At 41.1% G+C, this 23,895-nt stretch overlaps 1 protein-coding gene across 3 annotated transcripts in view; it reads right to left on the bottom strand.

Annotated features, from left to right (window-relative positions):
* orc1 (origin recognition complex, subunit 1) overlaps positions 1-23,895 on the bottom strand; it is a 101,308-nt gene that overhangs the window by 44,894 nt on the left and 32,519 nt on the right. For 2 of the 3 annotated variants that reach the window (XM_077594751.1, XM_077594752.1), the window contains 5 exons: positions 22,999-23,221; positions 9,678-9,785; positions 8,389-8,617; positions 8,200-8,306; positions 6,215-6,316 (listed from right to left, as the gene is read on the bottom strand). In XM_077594751.1, coding sequence (XP_077450877.1) covers positions 6,215-6,316; positions 8,200-8,306; positions 8,389-8,617; positions 9,678-9,785; positions 22,999-23,221 — 769 coding nt within the window. The remainder of the gene's footprint in view (positions 1-6,214; positions 6,317-8,199; positions 8,307-8,388; positions 8,618-9,677; positions 9,786-22,998; positions 23,222-23,895) is intronic. The other variant, XM_077594753.1, reaches the window with a different exon arrangement.

Raw genomic sequence — 23,895 nt, 5'->3', positions numbered from 1 at the left:
AGTAAAAGGTGGATTTCTCTAGTTTAATTATTGTAGATTTTTCTTGTGGTAACAGGGAGCTATAAGAAATGGCTCTTATCTTAAGTAAACATAATATGGGGTGCAATTTATGTCTTAGGTATTAAGGGTTATTTGGTTGTTAAAGAAATCAGACATGAAATTAACAATGCGGAAATGAGAAATTTCATGGCATTCGTCCAAATTGTTAGGTAAATTGAACCTGGCTGGGGTAGATAAGATAATTGGTTAAGGATAGGCATAGTTTCCCTAGAAGAAACATGGAGCGTCTTTAGGTGCACAAAAGACTTTCCTTGTTTGACCTGAAGGGGGCGTATGCTTTGCTGTAGGTCATATTGATGACTATTGGGACGTTATTACTGTCTATTGCTTTAGGGGCATACAAATTAAGCATTGCAATTATGGGGTTAATACACCTGAATGTTACGGTGATAACGATTGGCAATAACAAGCTTAGATAAAGGGGATTATCTACAACAAATTCAGGTGGGGCCTTTCATAGTGTGAAACGAGTGATGAAATAATGTCTATGTTTTAAAAATAACATCTCCAAATTATAAAATATCAACCTTGGAGAAATGCTTTGAGTAGATGGGTTGACTAGAATGGGCAAAATTCGATAACATTGAAAGGGGGTGAGATAAAGTTTTTACAAACGGTTAAAATACAAAAAGGGGGTGTGTGTGTGTTTCAATGTGTCACAACTTTTCCGTTATTACATTATTGGCGAATAGATGGTTAATCACAGCCACTCGCAGGGCAGTCCACATGCTAACTGACTGGGATAAGGGGCGGTGGCAATTGAACAAATTTCTATTTTTAGATATGTGGCATGTGAAACTAATACATTAATTATCTAGTTTCTTCAGGCAGCAATCTTGCGGTTCGAGGATCTACTAATGCGGAGTGGATCCAGACCTTCCGGAGTGTGGAGTATTCCTGGTGTCCTCAAGAATTCGTAGGTTTTCTCTGGGTACTCCAGTTTTACTCCAACAAACCAAAATTGTGGATGATTGGGGGAGCACTCAAAGCAAATTCCTTGATTATGAGTGCCAGCGTGGATGAGTGTCTGTCTTTTGTGTTTCAATTGGCTAGCCACCAAGATATATCAATATTCTAATATCAAGGTGGAATATTTCTGAAATCGCTGATAAGCCTTTCGAGGACGGCGGTGGCAGAGTAGGACAGAAACAAAAAAGAAAAGAATTTCGCCAAATGAAATTTTTAATTTCTGTAATGGGAAATTTTGGGAACCTGGGGGACTAAACAAAAACAAAAGACTTATCTGGGAGGGCTGCCATTTTGAGTCATGGTAAATTTCATGCCTCAAAAAAGGGGGAGGTTATATATATGCAGATATATGGCAAAAACACGGGCGATTCCCCCTTATGTCAAGCTACAAAAGCTACGTATCCATTTCAAAGGATACACATGGAATAGGTGTGGTACATAACAGTCCTAAAACAGATTGGGGAAACCTTGTTGCAGAAACTGGTCTAGATTGGCAAGCTTGGATGACACACGTGTGCGAAAAAAAAAAAACATCAGGCCTTCGATAAAATTAACCCATACGGTGGGGCATTACAAATCATAATTCAGACTGACAAATTAACTTGTGAATCTTTGTCTGACGTTTTTCCTAAGTCCATGGGTAAGAAGGTCGTCGGAGATGGAAACACCCGGATCCGCCATAGTAAAATTAAAATCTGAGATGACCAGAGAATTCATTTCTGCAACGGGGAGTTCCCAAACGGGAGGCGGTAAGAAATAATTGGTTATTGTTGATGGAAAATGCAGCTATTATAAATCAAACCTGTATCAAACCTGTATAACATGTATGGGGGGGCCGACCTCTCTTAAGAGTAGTACCCGCGCAAATTACCCCTGATTGTGTAAAGGAGATAATGCAAAATTTTTAGTGTTATATAAAGGTCTCATACTACAAGTTCTGTTTAGAAGTGTTACACAAAAGAGGAAATAATTTATAATTAGAATTATACCAATATTTATTACAATAATTTATACCAATTATTGTGGCATAAAGGCTCATTGAACTGTACTCATATATTGATCTTGGATTGAATCGAATTTTGCCAGACTGTAATATCTGTACATACTGTATCGTTTTTCAAAGAATTGATATTGACAAAAGATGTAAGCCCAAAATGTATGAAATGGAATAATGTCTACCCAGTTACAACGGCAGCAAAGGACAAGCCTAACTTTTCAACACATGTCGCGTTTAATCATTTTACCTGCTTAGTCCTCACAGGGCAAGGTCCGGCACTGGGAGCGATAAATGTGACGTGGTGTGCCCACGTCCTAAAACAGACTACACCCCTGATTCCACGTTCTGACCTATGGTGGTGGTGGGGTCAAAACAAATTATACGACTCCTGCCAAAATGACAGCAGGACTTTGGGCCTTGGTCTCACTGCTATTACCAGTGTCTGTTTTTCCATCTACAGTAGAGGAGATACAATTGGCTGCACAGAAATCCGGTATGATGGCGGGCCCCTCGCGACGGCGTCGCATGGAGAGAGGGTGATACATTGATGCGATTGGCATCCACGAGGATGAGTATAAGTTGGCTAATCAGATCGCAGCAGGTTGGGAGTATATTTTTCTTTTAATTACTCCAAACAAAAATGTTGATTGGATAAATTACCTGCATTACAATGTCCAAAAACTTGGAAATTATACTGAACAGGGATTTGTGGCGATAAAGGAACAACTAGCAGCCACCAGCCTAATGACGTTCCAGAATCGCATAGCAGTGGATATGCTGCTCGCGGAGAAAGGGGGCGTGTGTGCAATGTTCGGAGATGAGTGTTGCACTTACATACCGAACAACACGTCACCCGAGGGGTCCCTCACCGACGCCATTGATGGCCTGCAGACCCTCAACCGCAATATGAAGAAGCATTCTGGAGTCAGTGAATCCGTCTGGCAGCGCTGGTGGCGGGATATGTTTGGAGCAGTTTCCGTAGCCCTTTTTGCTACGATTTTGACATTGTGTGGGTGTTGTATTATTCCCTGCTTAAGATCTTTGATAAGCCGACTTATAACCACTGCGATTGCCCCTACAAATTCCAAATTGCATGAATTATATCCCCTACTGTGACGTGCTGACACTAACAGTGAATTCCAGGAGCATGGTAATTACGAGGATGGATTGGACGAAAATGATCTTATTTTCTGATTTTCAGACCTGCCGAACGAGTAGAGCCTAAGCGGGTAAAATTAAAACAGCCAACGGTGATATCCCTGTTATTTTGAAATTGTCATAAAATGAATAACAAACATATAGTAAAAGGAGGGAATGTTAGAATTATTATGGAATATTCTATATGTGTTGTAAGCATTTTTCAATAAGTAGTAAAGCTATAAATCAAGTCATGAACCATGGACACTTTTCCTCCACATCGTCTCCTCAAGGCCCCACAGCTCGAGGACACATTGTTTTCACACACGCTTTTCGGCAGAACACAACGGGACTGTTTTGACGGGACTCCAGCAGAAGATGGCGATAATCGAAAATACGGCTTTGCTTTGTTTACCTTGAAAGCATTCCTCACACTTGTTTTTCTAACCAGCGAGGGTGTTATTGTACTGATTACATAACCATGTTTTTCGAGTGTCGCGATTAAATACAATGATTCAGTTACTGCAATTCAGAATGCACTGGGGGCTAAGACGACGCCACATTGTATCTCCTTGCAAGTTCGCCGCAGAGTTTGTTGAAAGATGTTTTTCCTTTTTTAATTAAATATTACTAATAATGATTTAAAAGGTTTGAATCATTATTCCAACAGTGTGACACCCAAGCTGCACAGAAGCCGACCGGAAAAGACTGTAGAGAGTGATCAACTGCCCCCTACCCTCCCTGTCCAGCATCTACGAATCCCGGTGCCTTAGAAGGGCAGAGAACATTATAAAAGACAATACACATCCCGGCTTCAAACATTTCGATCTGATACCCTCTGGAAGGCGCTACAAAGCTATAACTGCTAAGACAAACAGACTCAAGGACAGTTTCTTCCCTAGAGCTTTCACCAAACTCTACTCGATTTCTGCACCTAGGGCCTAATCAAGACTTATTACTACTACTTATACTTCTTATGTTGACCACTTATTTATCTATTACTATTTCGTGACTATTTATTTATCATTACTATATACTATGTGTCTGCTTGTTTGTTGTTGCGTCCATAGACTCAGCGAGTGGTGCAACTAGGCGCTGAGCGTCCCCAGAACCGTGGATCTCATCTTGGACTTCAGACGGAACAAGCCCACTCCGGTCTGCTGACCTCAATTGGACTACTTATATATTCATTTCTTAAGTATTGATTATTTATTTGTCTGTCTGTTATCTGTGCACTATGTGGTGAAAGCTTTCAATCTCGTTATACTTGTACAATGACAATAAAAGGATTCAATTCAATTGTGTGAGAGTCTGGTCCGTGTAGCCGGCAGTAAGTCGGATCTGTTTCCAGTGGGGGTTGGACTCCGCCAGGGCTGCCCTATGTCACCAATTCTGTTCATCATTTTTATGGACAGAATATCTAGGCACAGTCGTGGCATTGAGGGGATCCGCTTTGGAGGCCTTATTATTGCATTCCTGCTTTTTGCAGAAGATGTGGTTCTGTTGGCTTCATCAAGCCGTGATCTTTAGCTCTCGCTGGAACGATTCGCAACCGAGTGTTAAGCGGTTGGGATGAGAATCAGCACCTCCAAAACTGGGACCATGGTCCTCAGTCGGAAAAAGATGGTATGCCCTGTCTGGGTCAGGGATCAGGACCTTCCCCAGGTGGAAAAGTTTAAGTAGCTTGGGGTCTTGTTCACGAGTGAGGGAAGAAAAGAACGGGAGATTGACTGGTGGATCGGTGCACCATCTGCAGTGAGGCTGAATCTGCACCGGTCTGTTGTGGAAGGAGCTGAGCCAAAATGTGAGGCTCTCTATTTACCAGTCGATCAACGTTCCTACCCTCTCTATGGTCATGAGCTGTGGGTCATGACCGAAAAAAACAAGATCCTGGAAACAAGCGGCTCAAATGAGTTCCTCTGCAGGATTTCCGAACTCTCTCTTAGACATAAGAGTGAGAAGCTCGGTCATCCGGGAAGGGCTCGGAGGAGAGCCGCTGCTCCTCCGGATCGAGAGGAATCTGATCAGGATGCCCCCTGGATGCCTCCCTCGGGAGGTGTCCAGGCACATCCCAACGGGAGGAGGCCACGGGGCCAAACTCGGACACGCTGGGGAGACTGTGTCGCCCGGCTGGCCCAGGAACGCCTAGGGATGCTCCCGGAAGAGCTGGATGAAGTAGCTGGTGAGAGGGAAGTCTGGGCCTCCCTGCTGAAGCTGATGCCCCCGCGACCCGACTTTGGATAAAGCGGGAGAAGATGAGATGAGAGATGAGATGAGAGAAACAAAATTGGGAGAAAAATTAAAAGAAAACGATTACAATCTGAAAGATCTTAAAATTAATAACAAACAAAAAATCTATCCGTGTTGAAGCATGATATGCACACTCGCATTTCCCTATGACCCCAAGGTGTCAGAAACCCATCTACCTTGTGGTACATTTTAGACTTTTGCGTGTGCCCTTTGTGTGTCTGTGTGTTGAGTTGACTATCATATGTATCGTTATTCTACATTTGTTACCATATTTGAATGTCTTAATAGCGCAAAAATATGCATAAAGTATCATGTCGCTTGCTATGAACTTTCTGCGAGGACACTGAACTTTGGACGATTTGACATCTCCTGAGAGGCTGGAGAAGGGGTTTCAAAATTCTTGGAGGCCATCTTGGACCGAGGAGAAGCTATTCACATATCACATCATTTGCTGGAATAATAACCTATGTCCGCTTATTATTACTATGTCCAATTATTATTCCAGCAAATGATGTGATCTCAACGACTGTTTATGCCAAAAAGACAGACTGTTTAGTGCAAACCAGATGCTCTGATTGGGAGACTTCGCACATACACATTTTTTTCAGTTTGGAGACACCTATTCTTGTACAATAAAGGGGAACTCAGCACGCAACCATTTTGGAAAAAGGATCACACAATTGAATTATTTCATATGGAGAATAACATTCATAAGAAGGACGCATACACACTTTTACACTTGGTTGTGGAACGGATGTTGCGAGTACAGTTAGGTTCCGCTATAATGGACACAAATCTCACCCTCCTGTACCGTCCATGATTCTGCTCTCCACAAAGCTATAAATGTCTTGAAACTCCTGCTCCCTGCATGGTAGAGACTCAGGCACCGCTGACACGTGTAGCCTAAAAAATAGATATAAATGAATCAATATATTTTTGATTGTCCTTTTAGTTTGATTTTGCATTTTGCCATCTTTTTTAAATCAAACAATAGGCACAGTTGGCAAATTTATTTGCCAACCTCAGAAAAAAACTGACACGAAAACACACTGAGTTGAGCAGAGACCTAGACAATTATTCTGACATCTGTAGGAGAGTTATCGTGACCCTCAAAAACACTAGTTCATTTCATGACTGGTTTGGAAATCTGTCGTACTTCAGGGTGTCCCACGCCTCTGGCCCGAAGTCAGCTGGGATAGGCTCCAGCACCCCCCGCGACCCTAGTGGGGATAAAGCGGTTCGGGAAAAAGAGATGAGAATTTAAAATCTGCAGTGTTTTAATGACCGATAAACATGTGTCTTTACTGTAGGTGGCCAGGCGCTGAGTGTTTAGCGCGTCGGCCTCACACCTCTGGGGTCCTGGGTTCTAATCCAGCTCACGTCCACCTGTGTGGAGATGCGTTCGTTTTGAAGACTCCGGCTGAACGTCCGGGTGGAGTCAACCCGTTACAAAGATAAAAAAGATTAAAACAAAATTAGAATTCAGTTTTGTGAAAAGTTACATTAAATGTATGTTTGAGTGTGTCTGTATATATTAATACAAGTTAATTTAAATTTGTTTGTTCGGTTACGAGTGAGTTGCAGTGGATAAAGTCCCCCGAACACCCCCCGCCTCCGTGTATGTTGCTGTCTCTACCCTCCGCGAAATGCGACTAATTTTACTTCTATTAAACACATTTTATTACTATTAAACCACTAGTTATGTGTTACTTTGTTAATAGATGGCGAATTAGAAGAAATAAAACATTTTTTCCAAGCCAATATCCTGTTTTTGGTGTTTTTTCAGAGGGTTGGAACGAATTAATTTGTTTTCAGTTCGTTTCAATGGAAAACGTTCGCTCGAGTTACGAGAAGCTCGACATACGATCTCAGTCCCGGAACGGATTAAGATTGTATGTCGAGGTACCACTGTACTTACAAAATGTTTAAATTACAAAAAAAGTTCTGGAACCAATTAATTTCGTAAGCAGATGTACGAATGTACATATACACACACACACACACACATATATATATATATATACGAATATATATATATATATATATATATATATATATATATATATATATACACGAATATATATATATATATATACATATATATATATATACATATATATATATATATATATATATATATATATATATATATATATATATATATATATATATATATACACGTTTACAATGGGGAAACTCAAAGGAGCTCAGCATAGATGTGAAAAATAGAATCATTGACACGAACAAGTCAGGAAAGTCACTTGGAGCCATTCCAAAGCAGCTGCACATTCCAAGAGTGCCAACAATTATAAGTATATAGAGTGCATTGCACTGTTTTGTCAGTGTCACGATCAGGAAGAAAATGCAAGCTGCCACCTGCTGCTCAGAGAAAACTGGTCAGGAGGCTGAAGAGTCAACCCAGGAGCACCAAAAAGATCTCCCAAGAATTAGAAGCTGCTGAAACACAGGTGACAGTGTCCACAGTCAAGCATGTTTTGGATCGCCATGGACTGAGATGCTGCCGTTTAAGAAGCGGCAACTTAAGGCCAGAGTAAAGTTTGCTGGTGAACTCATGGACAAGATAAGACCTTCTGGAGGAAAGTTCTGTGGTCAGACGAAACAAAATTGTGCTCTTTGGCCACAATGCCCAGCAATATGTTTGGAGAAGAATATGTGATGCCTTTAACCCCAATAACACCATGCCTACAATCAAGCATAGTGGTCGTAGTATTATGCAGTTCAAATTGTGTAAATCTTCTGAAATTAGTTTATGAATTTTTGTTTACCTTGTTCTTGCGACTTCCAATATCTCCGTAGGGTGTCGGACTGGCATCAACCGGCTGGGGATAGTGGGAACGGCATGATTAGAAGTATGTGATGTAACGGTTGGTGCCTGTGTAAACACAATAACAAATAGTGGAAGTGAGATTTTAAAACCTCTGTGAATTTTCAGCACTAGAATGAATAAATTTTACCTTTTTCCCAGGTGTTTTACAAGGAATCATGACTGTGGCTGGGGTTTTCTTTGAATGAGGAACACGAGATGGAGTAATATCCTGTCTTAATGTCCGTATAAGGATACTTTCATCCTCGGAAACCAATTCATCGTAACCGCTGCTACAGGATAGAGCCTTTTTTGATGGAAAAAACTCATCCTCGTCTTCTGAATCGGAGTTCAGGTTTTGCGGGTCATTCAGAAGATTTCTAAGAAAGAAAACTCGATAAATGCCGACACAAGATTTTTTTTGTGTCATTCAACAAAACTAACTAATCGAAAGTCAAAGTGGGATAAACTTTAAAGTTCCACTGTCACCTTAGGAGTTACTTTACTGAATTCGATAGATTGAACTTAAATGAGCCAAAACCCAAAGTACTTTAGCACAACAAAGAAGTCCCACACGCAGATTTAATCTAAATTTAAATCTAATATTTAGATTAAATTAATATCTCCTGTTGTTGGTCATGATGCCAGAGGCAGTAACCGGAAATGATGTATGAAATGGGAGACTTATTATTGGACACCACTCCATCCGTGTAGTTTGTTGTGGCAGCCAGCGTTTTACTTTTTTCTTCCAAGCAATTAAACCATTTTAATCAGAACAAAGTTTATACGACTTCTGTATTGTACTGTTTATCCTTTACAAAGATGTGCCAAAGTCTTAGATTACTTTTACCTAGTTATTTAGAGTTTATAGTTATGGAGATTGTGAACATGTTTTGATTCATGGTGAGGAGACTGTGAACGTGTTTTGACACATGCACATTAGTTTCCGCTCACATGTAAACATATTCAAACCTAGAAGTCCCAATGTTTTTTTTGATCCCTCTCTTTAGAGTTGGGACACCTACGTAATCAAGGCCTCCGAATGAAATAAAACTGGACAAAAAAAGAAACGGAAGGCTAGACCACTGTTTGGGAATTGTGATAAATGGTTAACAGCCACTGTTCTCCTTGCAAGTAAAAAACAGTGTTTTCTCTCTTATTTTTGGAAGTTCATATAGATATCAAAATGGCAAACCTGACAAAAGCGGATTAGTTACAAGTGGCCCAATTTCGTAATCAGAGTTATCGTACGACAAAGCCGACGTGTTTATTTTCACGGCACACTACATTTTCCTGCAATATCTTTCGCTATTGATACGTCATTGGTAGCTAAATAATTGATTTTTTAAAACCTTTTGACAAGATTCGAATCATTAAATAGTGTGGAAAAAATTATGACAGTGGGAGTTTAACTTTTAAGCACTTAATCTTGACACTCACAATTGTGTTTTGATCCGATCCGACACGAGTTGAGCAGATTTCCTTTTAGAGCTCCTTGGTATTGTAGCGGGTAGCAGCATTGGAGAATTTTCATTGCCCATATCACTCCTTCCAACATCCATTTAAAAAGATGTACACCGTTAAAGAACAAAAAGTTTAGAAGATGTACAAGCTATGTCAAAACAATTTTAGTAAAATGACAATTTGATATGTAAATCAGGCATTTTTTGTTGTTAGATCCAATTATTTTTTTGTTTCAGTTGCCAATGCAAAGATCATACAGACTACAGTATAAAGAAGACACCAAACTTTAGGGTGAACACCTGTCAACTTACATTTTATGGATTTTTGGCTGTGGAAGAATATTATCTAAAAGGTAGTGAAATACTTTAAAGCCAAACACTGGGAAGGCTATAGTAATTTCTAAATAAAATAAATTACAAATTATCCTAATAGCACATGTTGCATTCTGTTCATATACAGTGGGGGAAATAAATATTTAGTCAACCACCAATTGTGCAAGTTATCCTACTTGAAAAGATTTGAGAGGTGTAATTGTCAACATGGGTAAACCTCAACCATGAGAGACAGAATGTGGAGAAAAAAAACCTGAAAATCACATTGATTTTGAAAGAATTTATTTTCAGATCAGTCGTCCTGGTCCCTTTGCAGAAAAACAGCCCTAAAGCATGAGGTTTCCACCCCCATGCTTCACAGTGGGTATGGCGTTCTTCGGATGCAATTCAGTTTTCTTTCTCCTCCAAACACGAGAACCTGTGTTTCTACCAAAAAGTTTTATTTTGGTTTCATCTGACCATAACACATTCTCCCAGTCCTCTTCTTGATCATCCAAATGCTCTCTAGCGAACCGCAGATGGTCACGTCTGGCAGTGCAGGACTTGAGTCCCTGGAGGCGCATTGTGTTACTGATAGTAGCCTTTGTTACTATGGTCCCAGCTCTCTGTAGGTCATTCACTAGGTCTTGTGCAGGCAAAACCCTTTAGAAATGTGCAATCCAGCAGACAATCCTTTGGATTCATATAGTATCTCAGAAATACGTCGTGCGATTTTTCATAAGATTTTCCCTTCAAAGTAACACATTTGTACTCCCTATTAAAACCATGAAAATGGAAGTGAAAATTGTGAATCAGGGGGCATCTTATACAAGAAATTGTAAAATTCAATGATTTTAAGGCAAATTTAAGGGTACGGCTTATACGCGGAGGCCGCTATAATGCGAGAAAATATGGTAATTGGCTTGCGAAGCTACATTGCATCAATTTGGCATCCACTGCTTGTTGTAATCCCTTAGAAGAGACCGACAACATACTTTCACCTGCTGTCCATTGTATAAACCCACATATACACACACATGCACATAATTGTTCCATTATTTTGATTATTGTTCCATTTATTTGGGGGCCAATATAACAAAACCAATACATTTTTAAAATAGTCAAATCGGTTGAAAATGTGTTTTAATGTGTCATACAACAGGGGTCCCCAACCACCCGTCCAGAACCCACATGGCTCCGGTCCACCAAAGAAATAAACAGTAATGTTTTAAAACTCATGCACACGAAGCACTGTCAAGGCTCAAGTATGGAGTTCATGAGCCAACATCCCGCTGCACCTCAGGGTTGCCAGATCGCAAAGACTGCTCTGGAGGAAGCAGGCGATAAAATTGTGGTCACTGTTCCCAGGGATGACGCCTCCAGGGTGCAGCCAAAGACGAAGCCGGCCACTCCCGCCACCCGCCAGTAAAATATTGCTTGATCTTTTTATTTTTGTAGTTTTGACACAACATGCATATTTAGTATTTTGGTAAAGACCGGAGTAGTAAACTAGAGAAATTTGTGGCATTTTGCAGCCTTGTAAAATTACCCCGGTGTCACCATAAATGTAGAAACAAAAAGTGATGGCGCTTACCATGCTAACAGATGGTATGCTAACGCTACGAGTTACATCAAAAGTGTGGAGATTTCAGTCGTACCTCTATGTTAGGGTTATTAGTCTTACATTATTATATATTTGCTTGCAATGAAGAAAGTGCTTCGCTTACTACATCTAAAATGCCTGCTTGCAATAAAGTAAATGCTTAATTAGACTAAACAAAAGGGAAGCCGAATCCACTTGGACTCCTGGAATGTGGAGAAGATCCTTCGGCTGCACACGACCTTCATTTGTTTCGACTATTTGATGTCTCTTTTGTTTCCCACACCTCCCTTGAGAGTTGAGACGTCCATTGTAACTGGGGTCCTTGAAGTTAATAAACAAGGAAAATAAGCGTGACGCCAGAACAAACCGGGGACTAGATCTGAACGGTTTGATTTCTCCTAGCAAGAAAAATCCAGAAGACTGTCTTTTCCCTTTACAGTGGTACCTCGTCCTACGACCGCTCGTCATACAATATTCTCGTCTTACGACGGAAATTTTGATCGAATAATTCGCCCGTGATGCGGTCAAAATTTCGTGATGTGACCAAGCCAGGTGGCCATGGCACTGTCTTTTTTTGCATCTCTTTGGTGTATAAAATCTTTCTACAAGCACTGGGCGGACTTTGCATTTCCATACCCGTTTTCCCCCCCACTTTGGTCTACATTTACATACCAGGTAAACAACAATGGATCGGCAGAGTTTTGCAAAGAAAAGATCTGGAATATACACTCGGTAATCAGACACGGGGAAGCGGCAAGTTCCAAACAACTCTTGATGCGTTCGTTTTGAAGGCTCCGGCGGAACGTCGGGGTGGGGCCAACCCGTTACAAAGGAAAAAAAGATTAAAACTAAATTAGAATTCAGTTTTGTGTGAAGTTACATTGAACGTTGAGTGTCTGTATATATTAATACAAGTTAATTTAAATTTGTTTGTTCGTTTACGAGTGCCGTGGATAAAGTCCCCCCAACACCTCCCCCCGCCTCCGTGTGTGTCGTTCCCTTCCCCTCCGCGAAATGCGTCTAATTTTACTTCTATTAAACACATTTTATTACTATTAAACCACTCGTTATTTATTACTTTGTCAATACATGGCGAATTATAAGAAATAAAACATGTTTTACACGAGTGCGTCGTTGCCGTGGATAAAGTCCCCCGAACACCTCCCCCGCCTCCGTGTGTGTCGTTCCCTTCCCCTCCGCAAAATGCGTCTAATTTTACTTCTATTAAACACATTTTATTACTATTAAACCACTCATTATTTATTACTTTGTCAATACATGGCGAATTAGAAGAAATTAAACATGTTTTACACAAGTGCGTCGTTGCCGTGGATAAATTCCCCCCCAACACCTCCCCCCGCCTCCGTGTGGATGTCGCTGTCTATATCCCCGGCGAAATGCGTCTAATTTTACTTCTATTAAACACATTTTATTACTATTAAACCACTCATTATTTATTACTTCATCAATTATGGCGAATTAGAAGAAATAAAACATTTTTTCCAATCCAATATCCTGTTTTTGGTGTTTTTTCAGCGGGTTGGAACGAATTAATTTGTTTTCTATTCATTTCAATAGGAAACGTCCGCTCGAGTTAGAAGAATCTCGTCATACGATCTCAGTCTCGGAACGGATTACGATTGTATGTCGAGGTACCACTGTATTTGTGCGTGCATTTGGGAATGCCTATTGGTGAACCTATCACTCTAATTACGAAATAAATTGGCTCCAGAACTTTTTTCGGATGTTGAAAATTTCGTAAGTAGAGCAGTACATAAGATCGCTAATTCGTTCCTTCGTTTCTCACAAAACTACCAACTAAATTTTTTAGGAAAATTATTAACCTAAGCCATTAAAACGAATAAACATGAAAAACGATTCATGTTGAAGCGCAGATGCACAAATGTCAGGAAGCTAATGTAGAAAGAGACCACACAAACACATCTAATACATATAAAACAAAGACTTCAAAACATTGCATTGAACTTTTAATCTTTTCACTAACAATTTATGATTTCTTTGTCATCTAATTTTTCACCCTTTTTATTTATCACCACTGCGCCTTACCTGTTTGGGTTCGCCTCCCGCAGTACTTGTTGACAGACGTTTTGATAAAAATCAATCGAAAGACAATTGCCTTTGACGACTTTTAATAATGTTTCTAAAGTGCACAAGACAAACGTCGTCAATGTGGGCGATCGCACGAGTTGTGAACACTTTTCCAGGATGTTTTTTCCACAAAGTCAGAATGTTCGTAAAATTTCATTTTTTTTCCTGATTTGTGCTGTTGGAATGGTGGCTGCATTCTCGTCAGCCGCCTTCTCCTCGAATTCCTTGTGTATTACCTAGCGTTGCATTAGCTCCTGCTCCGTTGAGGTTATTTTGGTGCCTCTCGACCAACTTGTCAATGTCCTCCTTACTGACTACCAGCCCCATCGCCTGCCCCCGCGACACAATTTCACGCACCGCATGCTGCGGTTCAGGTTGAGACTCGACTGTGAGCCCGTCAAAGGCACTCGGGCCACAGCTTCCTCCAAGCATTAGTTTAAGCACACAACGACCAACGGTGGTCAAAGACACATGGATAATTGTTGTTGTGAGGCAGCCTGTAGAGTGTAGTGAAATTTTCAAGCAAGAAGCAATGCATCTGCGACAATTTCAATAAAATAACGGACATAGGAAATGGATAGATGTTTTTATAACTTGTATCTTGTTTTCGTATATTGAGGCACTCATTTGCATCTCAAAAGGTTTCGTAACCTGGAAATTTTGTACCTAGAGCTATTCGTAAGTAGATGTACGAATGTGCTCAGTTAGCACTTTAAAAGGCTAAAGCAACAATAACTGTTCTTTCTGACTAAGAAAAAAAAATCTTGCCATTATTACAAAACAAACCAGCCTGTTGCCTTCTAGCTTGAGGTGGTTGGCAATGTAATTTTCTAATTTTTCGTTGGTCTGAGCAGAAAGACAACCTCCCTGAGCGCACTGAGTACCAATGTGAGCGACATCATCGGTATTCGGATGATTCGCCTAAAGACGTTTCGCCGACGGACGTTTGACAGACGGGCAGGTCGCCGAATGGACGTTCCGCCGAACGTTCATTCGGCCGAACGGAGGTTTCGCCGAAACGGGATTCGGGCGCTCGCCCCGCCCCCGGATCGTGTGTGTTAAAGTTTTTCAACCTCGGCCCGCGGGCCATCTACAGCCCGTTAGGATTTTTAATCCGGCCCGCCGCCGGTGTTGTCCAAATTATAGTAAAAATCAATGTTAGTCTACCATCAATGGCAGCCCGGGAATAAGCACTCTTGGGCGAGCATGGCAGTCCGGGAATAAGCACTCTTGGGCGGGCAGATGTAGCAGAACCGAGCCGTAAAATGACAGCAATCGGGTCAAATCCATCCTAAAACAGCATTTAATGATTAAATACAAATACTGGAGCTCTTTGGACATTAGAACCGAGCCCAGGGAAGTGAATTCCTTGGTAAAATGTCGCGATGATGTCGCGATGGAGGCAAAAAAACGTCCATATACGTCCATTCGCCAAACGGCTCAAAATGCTCTCAAATTCGGTCAAATCCAGCTGAAAACAGCGTTTAATGATTAAATACAAATACTAGTATTTGTATTTAATCATTAAACTAACAAAGACTAGTATTTGTATTTAATCATTAAACTAACAAAGACTAGTATTTGTATTTAATCATTAAACGCTCTTTGAACGAACGTTCATTCGGCGACCTGTCCGTCTGTCAAACGTCCGTCGGCGAAACGTCTTTAGGCGAATCATCCGGTCACGACATCATCATTGCTCGCTATGGGCACACCAGTATCACACCTGCCACAAGCAGGTGCATGTCAATGGTCCCTCTAATTTTTCATGTAAAACATGCTGTAAAACACGAAAAACATAAGAGTGGACAGAGCTACTGCCACTGGCTGCCGCTTAAACGGCGCCATCATGGGGAAAGGGGTAAAAAAAAAAAAAAAAAAAAATTCAGATTTTTTTTTTTTTTTACTGCGCGCCATATGATTGCTGCTGCGCAGAGAAGACGAGAGTAGTGCGCAATTGCGCACGCGCGCATCTTAGAGGGAACATTGGTGGTTGGTAACATTGCTCCTTTCTTCCAGTAGTTAGAGGGTGGCCGGAGCTCACAGGAAGCTTTGGACGTGGGTTGATGAATGCTAGGGAAGAATCCTAATATATCGTTGTTTTAATCTTGGGCTGAAACGCGGGGAACCCGAGCCTCACCATTTTAGCTGTGCAAATGCATTTTCAACTGAATGAATGGTGCAATGTATTTACATCATCAATCGTCGACAGTACCGTATTTATTCGATTATAACGCGCAAAATTTTGTACCAAAAAAACTGAAGCAAAGTCCCTTCCGCAGTCATTATGTATAATAGGAGACATAAAATCTCTATTTGTCCATCAGATGGCGATAACCTACCTTCTTTTACAGAAGCCAGCCCTCTCCAAATAACCAAATGTATAGGGTATAGTAGGGGTAAAAAAAAATTCTTAAAGTTGCTCCAGGGAAACGAGTCCACCCAGGGAGCGCTATCCTCGCTCAAGAAGAATGGAATCAATTGTTTGGTGAATCTGCTGATGATGAATCAGACTTTGAAAATTTTTAAATATTATGATGATTAATTAGACCAGGGGTGTCAAACATACGGCCCACGGGCCGGAACCGGCCCCCAAGGAGGTTCGATCAGGCCCGCAGGATAATTTGAAAGTGGAAAAAATGCCTAAAAGACATGGAATTAATATTTTTAATTCGCTGCAATTCATGGATTATCCGCTAAGGGGCGCACTCTTTCCATCAGAGTAAAGACAAGCCGCATCACTGAGACAGACTGAAAACAGCAGCAACTCCATAAATTTTCAGTATGTATTGTATGTGTATGTATGTTTCATGTATGAAGTTTACAGATTTACAGGACAGGCGAACACTTTCTTCATTACACATTTAAAATCACTCTCCTTAGTTTGTAAAGTGCACGCAGGGATTACATTTAGATTTTATATGCGTATGTGTAAGTGGTTTAAAAATTCCTTTCTTTAAAAGTCTCATTTAATCTTAAAGTGCATTACTATATTTTCAGTACCAATTAAAGTTTTGTGCCTTTGTACAATCAGTGGGATCAGTTGCAATGCATATTTGTGAATGATAAAAGTCAATTGCACATTTGTCTAGGGAAATATGAGGTGTTTCATGAAATGTTTTGTAAAAGGATAGTTCATAAAATTTCAATATTTTCCTAATGTTCTTGTGCTTCTTTACACCAAAACAAAGGAAAGACATGATATTTTGGTTATTTATAGCAGAGCATGGTATAATTTTAATGGTCCGGCCCACTTGCCGTATGTGGCCCACGATGCCAAATGAGTTTGACACCCCTGAATTAGACTTTAAGGATTTAAAATTGTAAATTCCATTTGAGGATTGTGTTCATATTGGTAGTAGTTTGTTTTACCCGGTTTCCGTTCCATATGTTGTGGATAAATGTTTTGTCATGGCGACATGTGTTCAGCATTTGCCAAAAACCAATACTGGTGCAATCGTGGTGTGAGCTGAGAACAACTGAAAAAAATGTATACCAATTTTTAGTCACAAATTATGGGTGCGCGTTATACTCGAATAAATACGGTGTTATGCTCATTGACACATTTGCGTCGTCGACAACGTCAACTACTTGGGACAGCTCTAACGAAATTTGCACATTGAAAAATGTTAACAAATTTAGATTAAGAATATATACGACGGAATAATATTTATTGAAGGGTTATTATCCAGGTCTTTTTTTATCCCTGAATTATTGCAATACATCTGAATCATAATGATTTTAGTCCATCGTGCAGCATTCTGAAAATGCTGTTATGTATTATGAGGTGAACAGCCAAGAAGCAATACAGTAATCCCTCAGTTATTGCGGTTAATGTAGACCAGATATGGCCGCGATAAACGAAAAACCGCGAAGTAGGTTCACCACTATTATAACTACCAAAATACATGCTTTTTGAGTACACAAGTCGATTCATCAAAAGTGTATATTTAGTGAATATTACAACAATAAACATAGCCAAAGACTGCAATGTATTAATATCTAATAATAATGTATATTTAAAAAAAATGTAAATACTTTAAATGCTGTACTCAGTGAAAATAGTCCATCTCCACTTGTAATAGTCCAAAAAATCAGGTTGATGATTGTATAATAATAATAAAAAAACAGGTTGATGATTTTAGTCCAAGTCATTGCTGCTTTAGTCTTCGGCAACAGGTTTTTGGCGCACAAGGAACATCGTGATGGGGAGTTGTGAAGTCAGTCGTTTTTGTTCTAGAAATATGTTTTTGTACACTGACATGAGACCGTCTAGACCAGGGGTCTCAAACTCGTGGCCCGCGGGCCAACTGCGGCCCTCGGGACGATAATTTGCAGCCCCCGTCTTAATATGAAAGATTAATGTTCGTGCGGCCCGCAAGATTGATATAAATGACACTTGTTGTGTTCGGAGCTGAATGAACCAATCACGGTGAGGTATACGGCTCTGGAGGGCGGGACATCGGCCGGGCTGTCCAGTGCCTCGCTCACTCACTCATTCATTCCTCCAATCAGCTGGGCGGAGGAGAAGCCGTGAAGCCGATCACTCCGCTCGGCGCGCACACTCCTCCGCTGCTCTCAGCATAGAACTGAATGAGGCGCTATGATCCGTGATCTAGCCTGTGTCAGTGTAGCCATCTTCGCGAGTGAAACGGAGAGCAAAAGTGCGCATGCTCCACAAACCCGCGCGACTGAACGTGAAAGATCAACCCGAGACTCATTCCAAGTGGGAAAACATATTACAGAGCCCCAGAGATGTCTCTTTCAAAGCCTGGCGTGAAGAGAAAGGTCGGTGATGAGCACAGACAGTTTCAAGAAAAGTGGGGAGTGCAATATTTCTTTGTTGAACACAGGGGCACCCCGACGTGTCTCATTTGCACTGAAATGAGCACAGACAGTTTCAAGAAAAGTGGGGAGTGCAATATTTCTTTGTTGAACACAGGGGCACCCCGACGTGTCTCATTTGCACTGAAAAAGTTGTGGTGCACAGGGAATACAATTTGAAACGTCATTATACTACGAGACATGCTGAGGAGTACGAAAAATACCAGGGAAATGAGAGAGCCAACCAGGTTGCCAGTCTTAAAACATGTCTTCTGAGGCAACAGGATTTCTTCAAGAAGGCTACCAAAGACAGTAATGCAGCAGTCGAAGCTAGCTACGCCGTTTGTGAGTTGATTGCTAAAGCAGGAAAGCCATTCACAGAAGGTGAATTTATCAAAAAGTGCATTTTACAGGCTGCACATATTGTCTGTCCAGAAAAGAAAAGTCTGTTCAACCACATCAGCCTTTCTGCCAACACCGTGGCAGAGCGCAATTCTCACCTGTCAAGTGACATTTATGATCAACTGTGTGAGAAAGCACAATGTTTCACTGTATATTCAGTGGCTCTTGATGAGACCACAGACATCACAGACACTGCCCAGCTCGCAATATATGTCCGTGGTGTTGATGACAATTTTGAAGTAATGGAGGAGTTGCTCACAGTAATTCCAATGCATGGCCAGACCACCGCTAAGGAAATATTTCACCAGCTGTGTGATGCCATTGAGAATGCCGGTTTGCCATGGAAGAGCTTTGTTGGAATAACAACCGATGGAGCCCCATCAATGACAGGGAGGAAGAATGGACTGGTAGCACTTGTTCAAAAAAAACTGGAAGAGGAGGGTGTGGAGGAGGCCATAGCTCTGCACTGCATTATCCATCAGCAGGCCCTTTGCAGCAGATGCCTGAAGTTTGACAATGTGATGTCTGTCGTTGTGGAATGCATCAACCAAAACAGATCCAGGGGCTTAAAGCACAGAAAGGTTCCGTGCTTTTTTAGAGGAAATGGAGTCAGAATATTGGGATGTGCTCTACTTCACTGAGGTACGTTGGCTCAGCAGGGGAAACGTGTTGAAGAGATTTTTTGAGTTGAGAGCAGAAGTAAAAGACTTCATGGAGATAGACGGGGTTGCTGTTCCTGTGCTAAGTGATCCCAAATGGCTCATGGACTTAGCTTTTCTTGTTGATATCACACATGAGCTTAATGTACTGAACAAGAAGCTACAAGGCCAGGGGCAACTTGTCAGTGCTGCCTATGACAACGTGAGAGCATTCTGCACTAAACTTGTGTTATGGAAAGCCCAGCTCTCTCAGACAAACCTTTGCCATTTCCCATCATGCAAGGCTCTCGTGGATGCAGGCACACCATTCAGTGGTGAGAAGTATGTTGAGGCCATTTCGAAGCTACAGGAGGAATTTGATCACAGATTTGCAGACTTCAAGACACACAAAGCCACATTTCAAATTTTTGCGGACCCCTTCTCCTTTGATGTGCAAGATGCCCCTCCTGAGCTTCAAATGGAGCTCATTGACCTGCAGTGCAACTCTGCACTCAAAGCCAAGTTCAGGGAGGTGAGTGGAGAAGCAGACAAGCTTGGGCAATTTTAGAGAGAGTTGACCCCCAGCTTCCCTGAACTTTCCCAAATGTTCAAGCGGACCATGTGCCTTTTTGGGAGCACATGTGTGAGAAGCTCTTCAACTTGAACTTCAATAAGTCCAAGTACAGGTCCAGACTTACTGATGAGCATCTTCAAGCTCTACTGAGGGTCTCCACTGCTTCCTCCCTCAAGCCAAATGTGACTCAGCTATGTGAGAAGAAGCGCTGCCAGGTCTCTAGCAGCAAGGAGTAGGCAAGAGAAGCCGTGTTCAGAATATTTCATGTTCAATGTTCCATTCAAGTTCAGAAAGTTAAAGGTTAAAGAGCTGTTAATACAGACATTTGAAACGGAATAAAAATAATTCATTTTCTCTACTTAGCCAGCCAGTGTATAGCTACTGTATGCTCATTATTATTATTTTATTTTTGTATTACTGATTGATTGATTTTTTATTCATCTTTAAGTTAATTTATTTAATTCATTATTTTTTGTTAAAAAATAAAGATATTTGATAACGTTGGAATGTTTTATCAGCGCTTTTCTTGTGGGAATCCTGATGCGGCCCAGTCTCACCCAGACTCGGCCTCTAGTGGCCCCCAGGTAAATTGAGTTTGAGACCCCTGGTCTAGACGATTGCCAAATTTGTTGGGTCTCATCATGTTATCGTCAATCTCCTGGATCCGTTGTTTTAAGTCGCGTCCCTTATCGAAGCCTTCCTGGAGATTTTTCGAAGACAAACCACGTTCTTCATTCACGCACGCATCCTCTTTCCGACCCTGGCCCTCCTTGTTGCCCGCTGCCTCTTCCTCCTCACTCGCCAACTGCATCATTTTGGTGAGGTCTTGATCAGTCGGGAGTATAGAGTGGCTCTCGAGCAGTATGTTCACCTCCTCCGCCGTCATGTCTGAAAATCCTTCAGTGGCTACCGACCGAGCCAACACCATTACCTGATAAACAGCGGAGTCCTTAATCTCCTCAGGGGAGAAGCCCTTAAAGTCCTCAGGGACGTTTTGTGGCCACAGACTTTTTGACAAGGGTTTTATTCCTCGTCGTTACTACGCGCTTGATTTCCCTTGTAAAGGAAAGTGTGGTCGTCTTTCGAGTGTTCGCCTCTTCTTTATTAATTTAACGCAAGGTAGAGTCATTGATGCCGTAATGGCACGCGACATTGGCATACTTTTTCCCTGCTCTCAGCATGTCGAGCAACTTAGCTTTTTCAGCCACAGTCATCATCTTCCGTTTTTTCTTCGCATCAGATGAAGGCTTGGGTGGCCCTGGACGCTTGGGAGCCATTTTTCATGGTGTAGTAGTAATTGTAAAATCTAAACTAAACACTACACGCAGGGAACAGGAAAGACTGGCTCGCGTGTTCGGAGAAGCATTTATACTTTTGCTTTCGTCTTCTGTGTTATGGTTAGAACAAATCATGGCAGCGCAGAAGAGAAGGCCATACCCTGATTTTCCGCCGCCATATTGCCCGCAATTTTTATCTGTCTTCCGGTTGCAAACTTTAAAAAAAATAATTAATTAATAGTGGAAAGAAAAATCGAACTAGTGAATTCGCGATAACTGATGCTGCGATAATCGAGGGATTACTGTATGCGCTTTTTACAGCGCAGGCTCAAACAAAAACACAAATCTGTTAAAATTTCTGACCTTTCAGTGGAAATATACTTGAGAAAAAAGGATTGCTTTTCAACCGACGAGTTTGGTGTCAAAGCCTATTGATTTTAAATGACAGAAATATCTAATAATTAGGTTAATTATTAGAAGGCAGATGAAGGGGAACACTGCACGACACCAAGATTTGGAATATTGACACGAGTTAGGATGCCGATGTAGTAAACCATGGGGTTTGTTTCGAACATTTCTAAACAATGCAAACAAGAGAGGGAAAAGAAACGTGAGGAAGAAAAGGTAAATTTTATGTACAGAGTGAAAAGCTCATACTTAGGGGCGAGCGTGCACTTCCGTGGAAGATTTCAAAATAAGAGCCTGTCAGGTTGAATAGAAATGCAGATGTCTGCAGTTACTCTTACATATTTCAGATGCAGCACCAAGATAGCTTTCAAATGATTGCCATTCTGAAAAATCTGATTGGATAAATATTAAATAATTTGGCTTCAAACCTGGTAAAAATGCATAGCTTGCAAGACAAGATGACAGTCATTTTGGAAGATATCAATGCTTTTGATGGGGTATCATCACCAGAGGATAAAAATGACGTTGTTGTTCTTTTCACCTATTTCATATTTAACACTTAACTGGCTTTCAAATGTTAGGTATTGATTTTAAAAAATCATTATTTGTAATATAGTTTGTGAGTTTTATTTAAGAATGACCACTATTGCATTTGAACGAATGGTTTATCAGAAAATTAGTGGTTACATTTTTTTTAATTAACATTATCAGATATGTGCCAAGGCGGCCTCACAGCTCTGGGGTCCTGGGTTCAAATCCAGGTCACGTCCACCTGTGTGGAGTTTCCATGTTCTCCCCGGGCCTGCGTGGGTTTCCCCCGGGTACTCCGGTTTCCTCCCACATTCCAAAAACATGCATGGCTGATTGGACACTCTAAATTGCCCTTAAGTATTGGTGCGTGTGTGCATGGTTGTCCGTCTCCTTGTGCCCTTCAATCGGCTAGCCACCGATTCAGGGTGTTGTCCCCCGCCTCTGGCCCCGAGTCAGCTGGGATAGGCTCCAGCACCCCCCGCGACCCTAATGAGGATAAAGCGGTTCAGAAAATGAGATGAGGAAAAAAATGCAGAAATGAGAAGGGTGTATTCACTTTTGTGAGATACTGTATAAAGAGTGAGCCAACCAAATTAAAATGTAACTCAACTTTGACTTACATGGATGAAACAGCTCTAATTTGAGGAGTCTCTCGCCCAGAAACAGGCAGTTTGTTCATCATGACAATCAAGGGCTTTAGGCAGATATCTAGATTGTCAGGTGTCCTATGCATCTTTTGGAGTTCGGTTAGGCTATCGGTGCGATGCAGCACCTGAGGATGAGATGTAGATACCCTCTCAGTCAACTCCATCTTGCTAAATGGCATTGAATTCTTTCCCGTACCTAAAGTGATAACCACATTGAGAAACAATAGGTGAGAAAAATATGATTATAAAATTGATAAATCCATTAAAATAAGACATGCAAAGACATTTTCCAATGGGATGGAATTGCGAGTGCATAGGTAAGGGAGAGGGGGGTAAACAGCTGAGTAAACACGAACATGCACAGAAACCCGCAACTTAAAATTATGTTATATTTGGTGAAACATTGTTCCAATGAATCGCCTATGACAAATTTTTCATACTTTTACAAAAAGGCGCAAGTTATTTGACATCCAGCCAGGCAATAGGAAGACTCTTGACCACTTTAAAAAACGCACGTTTCCTCTTTTCACGTGTCCCATAACTTTCTTGGGTGAATATGATGAAAAGCAAAGAATGAGGCCACATTAAAGACACTGAGAAAAATGTAAGAAAGAACATACTCTGGAAGAAACAAGGGTCGAAAGCATGTGATTATTTTTTTTGATTTTACATTGTGTAGCTTGGAAGTTCCTTCAGATCTAGAGATTAATGTTTCCCAATCAGGCTTTTCATAACTTGAATATTTCATATGTAGAGACATCCGTAAGTAGAAGTAGCACTTTATGGCAAGTCATAATTCAATCATATTCAATTATTTCAAGGAGACCATGCAAACTGGTCAGAGGAGGGCCAGTGTCTAGGCTTGAACTT

Source organism: Stigmatopora argus, chromosome 24 (genome assembly GCF_051989625.1).
Source record: "Stigmatopora argus isolate UIUO_Sarg chromosome 24, RoL_Sarg_1.0, whole genome shotgun sequence".
Taxonomy (NCBI): domain Eukaryota; kingdom Metazoa; phylum Chordata; class Actinopteri; order Syngnathiformes; family Syngnathidae; genus Stigmatopora; species Stigmatopora argus.
Note: the sequence above shows the minus strand (reverse complement) of the source record. Positions and strands in the feature narration are given on the sequence as shown.